The following is a 5,366-nucleotide window of genomic DNA, read 5'->3' as shown; positions in this document are numbered from 1 at the left end:
TTTGAATCACGGCCCTTATCTCCCACCTCACAAGAACTTTGTAATGTGTGGAGTTATTTTTGAATGTTTTTAAGATACAATTAAATGTGTACACAATAAAAAAAAGTGAAAAGCACATTAAATACCAATTAAATAGTCACTTACAGTATAACATAAAATAGCGTAGATTTTTTTCTCAAAAAAAAAAAAAAAATATATATATATATATATATAAATAAATATAATAACAACGTAGATGATGAAAGTCTTATAAAAAAAATGTTTAAATTGAAAAACAATTTACCGCCTCTTAATTTTAAAACGACGTAGTGCAATCCTACTTTGCCTACCGGCCCATTGCCTGGTTTTAAACAAACGCCGAAAAAAAGGGTGGCCAGCCCAGCCCACACATGTGACTTAAAGACTAAACTACCAAAAAAAAAAAACACAAATAGCCGAAGACTCTTGTTTCTTATACAGAACGAAAGGAAAGGGAAGGAAAACCAAAAAAATGAAGCCCTTAGGATGGTGGCTGATGCTAGTGGGTTCGCTTCGATTAGCCTCTGTTTGGTTCGGCTTCGTCGACATTTGGGCTCTACGACTCGCCGTTTTCTCCAATACCACCAGTTAGCTCTCTTTCTCTCTAAATTTTATTTCATTTTTTTGTTTTTGTTTTTGTTTCTCGTTTTTAGATTAGAAATCACATACCAATGTTTTTATGTTTTGTTTGACTTTTGAGTTTTGACCCCCGTTAATATTATGAGAGTAAGAATTAGACTTTATTACACTGTCTTAGCTAAATCCTGAACACACATTTCAATAACAACACTCACTCTCATAGAAAAGATAGGTTGTCCATCAAAATCAAGAATAATGGGGTTCTTCGTTAAGCAATTGGTTGATCAATGCGCTTCTTGTCAATGCTGGGGACAAGTTGCTGATTTTTCTGCGTGCTTGTTGGGTTGTGTATCTCAAGCAAGAGATCTGTGTTTAACTAAAACAAAGAAAGGAAATTTAAAACTCAAGGGGCAGATCCCAAAGTTTTGGATCTTTCATATGCTTATTACAGTTTGACAGATATAGATTGGTGTTGATGGGTATGCATTTTGGAAGTGCCTTTTTGGTCACTTTCCATATAGATAGCTTTGTAAAGACTGAATGTTTGAGCACCAATGAGCTTTAGCTCAACAAACACTTTGTCCCCAAGGAAATGGGTGCGTGTGTAACTTACCAATAAAAAAAAATTAAACTAAGAAACAAGAAATGTTTTTTTTAGCAAATTATATCTTTGTTTGGAGGGATTTTGACTAGTGCATTATCAAATTGTGTCAAAATTTTTTTGACTTTACGCGCTTTCTTGTTGTTAGTAATTAGTGTGGGGAACGCTTATGTATGAGGTGAAATTTGCACTAGAATCACCTGGCATGTCAACTGAGGTTGATGGTGGAACTTTGGTGGCTAAGAGTTACTAGTGCACGATCAAAAAGTTGAGTCAAAATGTCCTTCAGTCTGCATTATGTTTCGGTTCCATGTTACTCAAATTTTTGTACTTCTTTCTAAACAGCGTTCTTTCTATAATAATGGAAAATGTTTCTCTTTATTGTCTCCATAAATATATGTCTATATTCATTAAGATCCAGATGATGAGTGATGATTATATACCTGCCAATTATAGAATCGGGATATATTTGTTTGTCGAGGGAGAAACAATGAAATATGGTTTAACAAACTTTGCAATGGACTTGGACAATTTTTAGTTTGTTAGGTTTGGAGTTGGATGCAATTGCCTTTTGATATTGTCTTGGTAGGAGAAAAGTCAGGGTGGGTGAGAGTTCAATCTACACTCGAGTCAAATTGTTAAAACAAAGAAACATACAAAATGATTGATTGCAATTCCAATACTTAATCAATAATGAAAGTGTGGTTTTTGAAGTCATGAAAATTCAATGAACTTTGGAATGGTACTTTAAGAACAATAATGAGGGGAATGAATTTGTTAAGCAGCTATTAGATTTAGAGTCCAGTGACCAAGAAAGATATAGAATGTTAGATTCTGACTATAATGACAACGAAATATCTTAGGATGTAGATTTGCTCCCAGTGCCTTGCAACGTGTTTCTTCTGGATGCATGTATTAGCGATTGTGTATTTAAAGTGGAAGATTATGTTACAGGTAAAAGGAGGCATGGTAGGAGGATTCCCACACATTAAGATATTATTATGTATTCTTTAGCCAGTACTTAAATCTTTAAGTGTTTTATTTTCTGGTCACGTATGTCCATCACACATAACCTGCTGTGGAGACACTAGATTTGAGCAGACATGTTCTCACATCGAGGGATCTTGACATTGCATTATGAAGATTTGTTGGAATCCCCCTTTCCCTTTTTTGTGGCCAAAGAAAAAAATATTTTCTAAAAGTTGGTTCTCTCATGCCCTTTTGTTTCCTAAGGACTAGTATCTTAAAGTTTATTTTTTGTTTCAATAAAATAAGGAGAAAGCAATGAGATCCCTTTTTTAAATACTGAAAGCGTGTAATGTACTTATATGACTGTTAGTCAGACGCTGCAATTACTTACTTATCAAAAAAGAAGAATAAGAAGCTGCAATTGCTTCTCTCTATAGAAAAAAATGCTTTAGCCATCATGTTCTAAAGTTTCCTCTGTTTATTAATTGCTTTATAACTTTATCTCTTACTTACCATTAGTGATAAAATGTTGTCTTCCATGAACAGGGACCTCTTGTAGCCTCACATATGTCCATTTAAATTCTCTAAATTTTTTGGGTGAAACCTGGAATTCATAATTCACAAATGAAAAAGAATGTCAAGTACACAATAGTTTAGATAACCAATACCCATGCATCAACCTCTTGCTGGCCTACCACCTTCAACAAAAGAAGGGGAGCAGCATACATAACAAAAGCATTTAAAATCTCATAAAATTTACACCACTAAAGTGGGATAACCTGCCCACAATATGACTGTAACATTTGTCTACCTATGAAAATACTAGTACCAAGTACTAACGAGATATCAAGCAGATGATGCCTACTAAGTTGTCTGTGCTTATTTTTATTTGTCTGGTGTTTGTGAATACTTTGAAGAGGAGTTAGTAAGCTGTCTTAATTACTATTTGATTGCCTGCTGAAGGATATCTAGTGAGTGTGATAGTCTCAGGCCAGCGATGGTAAAATTGCGCTTATAACGCTTTTCAAATAGCGTGCCTAAAGCATTCTCTTTTGAGATGCTCAAAATGTGCCTTTTCTTTTTTGTTTTAAGAGATAATAACGCATAGATAGGCCCTTTAAATCTTAAGACTGTTGAAATGGGCACTTGATTTGTTATACAAACACCATTCTTATGATGTGATACACTACACAGAAGCCAACATTTCTCTCTCTCTTCGGCTTAAACCAATGGCTAGTTCTTCCTCCATCCTCATTATTTAACTAATTCTGTTCTGTTTAAAGCTGTTTGTCTTCTGTAAAAATTTGTTGTTTTTAATATTTTTTAATTGGTTGAAGATGTGATTAACCTTTAACATCTATGTTTAAATTTTATAGGTGATTATAAAAAATACTATTGTTTAAATTCTATATGATTAGATGATCACTTGATTGTCATTCCATATTGTTCATTTATAAATGCTTTAAATTTTACTATATTACTTTTTAGAAAATGTGTTCACTTCAATCAGGCATGCACTTGTGTCCTAGGTTCCATGAGCCCTTTGCACTTAAGTGCCCCTCATTCTTTGACCAACAGTGTCTAGTACTCTTGACATTGTGAACGTCTCTCTTGATGCAATGTGTTACACACACGAGTTATTGGCATGCAACAGTACATCTAAGATAGATTAACAGAAGATTTAAGGCCTAGCTCTTCCTGTTTTGATTATTTTGTTCTTGCTAGTAACAAATGAGTTTTCCTCGCTTTGATATTTCAACAGCCTCTCTCGCCTCTATTATTTTCCTCTTTTACTCTTCATGTCGTCGTTTATTATGTTCTACAAGGTCCTGATGGTTTTTCCTTTTCCTTCTCCCCCTCTTGTAGTGACTGAAGTTCATGGAAGGACGTTTGGAGTTTGGACACTTCTAACTTGTACCCTCTGCTTTCTTTGTGCATTTAACCTTGAGAATAGGCCACTTTATTTGGCTACCTTCTTGTCATTCATCTATGCCTTTGGTCATTTCTTGACTGAATACCTGATATATCATACGATGGCAATTGCAAATCTGACAACTGTCGGCATCTTTGCAGGTGTGAATGTTAATGGTCTAATTTGCTGTCGTATTTCTTTAATGTCATTACTCCCTTTTGCTTTGTATGTGGGTTGAAGTTGCCTGGTTATTTTCCTGGACTCGTGACATAATTTTCATGTTTACTTTCCTTTTTTCTGGGGTGGGGGGCTAGGAATGTGATCAATATTCCCTTATGGGGGAAAAAAGTGATCAAGAACGCATGAGCCCAATGGGTGTCAGAAAGGCCCGTAGCCCTCTTCCATCTCTTAAAGCCTTTGTCCCTATGCATGGGTCACTTCATGTACTTTATTTTATACAGCTGTTGGACCAGTAATACAAGTGGCCAGCCCTAGACCTGTGAGTTGTAACATTAACAAGCTTGAACAATGCCAGGTGAACCTTGGGCTTTTGTTCAACCAGCTTGCAGGCCTTGTTTTGTTTTGTTTTTTTTTTTTTATATGATTTGCTGGTCACGTCACCCCCTCTCCACCACCCAAAAAAAAAAAAAAAAGTTACTGATTTTTAAGTTTTCATTGGTGATGAGTTGATTTCTGTCTTAGCCCTTAGGTTTGGAACATTTTACATGCAAGTATAACCTTGATCTTCAATTAATAAAACTGCTGTTTCTAATCAGGCACATCAATAATATGGATGCTGTTGCAGTGGAATGCACATCAACCTATCCACCCAAAGCATTCTTGAATGTAGAATGATGTGCTTCTTATTTCTCCCTTCTTTTTGGCTGATAAAGATGGATTTTTTTTACCAGGCATTTTTCATGTTGCTTGTTTTGTTCTTTTTATGCATAAGTCTATCAATTGCTCAAGGCAAGGGTTCACGCACACTGTCGGTTTATAAAGTTATGCAAATTTCTTTCCAACGTTTATTGTTTCACTAGATTAAATTTAGACATGGCTCTAAACTTTTACTGCCCCTCTATATTTGTTGTTACTTTGGAAGCCTTTTCAATTTCCTTGTGAAGTAAGGTGCTACCTGGTGGTTTCCATAAGACATGGTAAAGAATTGCGTATGAGTTACAGATGCTGACTACAATGTTATTGTAGAATCCCATCAATGTTCCTTAATGGTTTTTTTTTTTTTTTTTTTTTTTTTTTTTTTTTTTTTTTTTTTTTTGGGTTCCCATT

General features: G+C 34.9%; 1 protein-coding gene across 1 annotated transcript; it reads left to right on the top strand.

Annotated features, from left to right (window-relative positions):
* The first annotated feature begins 437 nt into the window (after nucleotides 1–437).
* LOC126709686 (ergosterol biosynthetic protein 28) lies at nucleotides 438–5,101 on the top strand. The gene is made up of 3 exons (XM_050410011.1): nucleotides 438–605; nucleotides 4,034–4,240; nucleotides 4,856–5,101. The coding sequence occupies exons 1-3, from the start codon at nucleotides 491–493 to the stop codon at nucleotides 4,921–4,923; spliced, it is 390 nt and encodes a 129-aa protein (XP_050265968.1). The 5' UTR covers nucleotides 438–490; the 3' UTR covers nucleotides 4,924–5,101.
* The last annotated feature ends 265 nt before the right edge of the window (nucleotides 5,102–5,366 follow it).

Source organism: Quercus robur, chromosome 12 (genome assembly GCF_932294415.1).
Source record: "Quercus robur chromosome 12, dhQueRobu3.1, whole genome shotgun sequence".
In the NCBI taxonomy this organism is placed as follows: Eukaryota; Viridiplantae; Streptophyta; class Magnoliopsida; order Fagales; family Fagaceae; genus Quercus; species Quercus robur.
This window is presented reverse-complemented; position numbering and strand designations above follow the sequence as displayed.

What these genes read in the sequence shown, in the direction of transcription:
- LOC126709686 (XM_050410011.1), top strand. Translation starts at nt 491, where the DNA reads ATGAAGCCCTTAGGATGGTGGCTGATGCTAGTGGGTTCGCTTCGATTA. An exon ending in CGTTTTCTCCAATACCACCA is followed by an intron (nt 606 to 4,033) that starts GTTAGCTCTCTT and finishes CCCCTCTTGTAG; the next exon opens with TGACTGAAGTTCATGGAAGG. An exon ending in AACTGTCGGCATCTTTGCAG is followed by an intron (nt 4,241 to 4,855) that starts GTGTGAATGTTA and finishes GTTTCTAATCAG; the next exon opens with GCACATCAATAATATGGATG.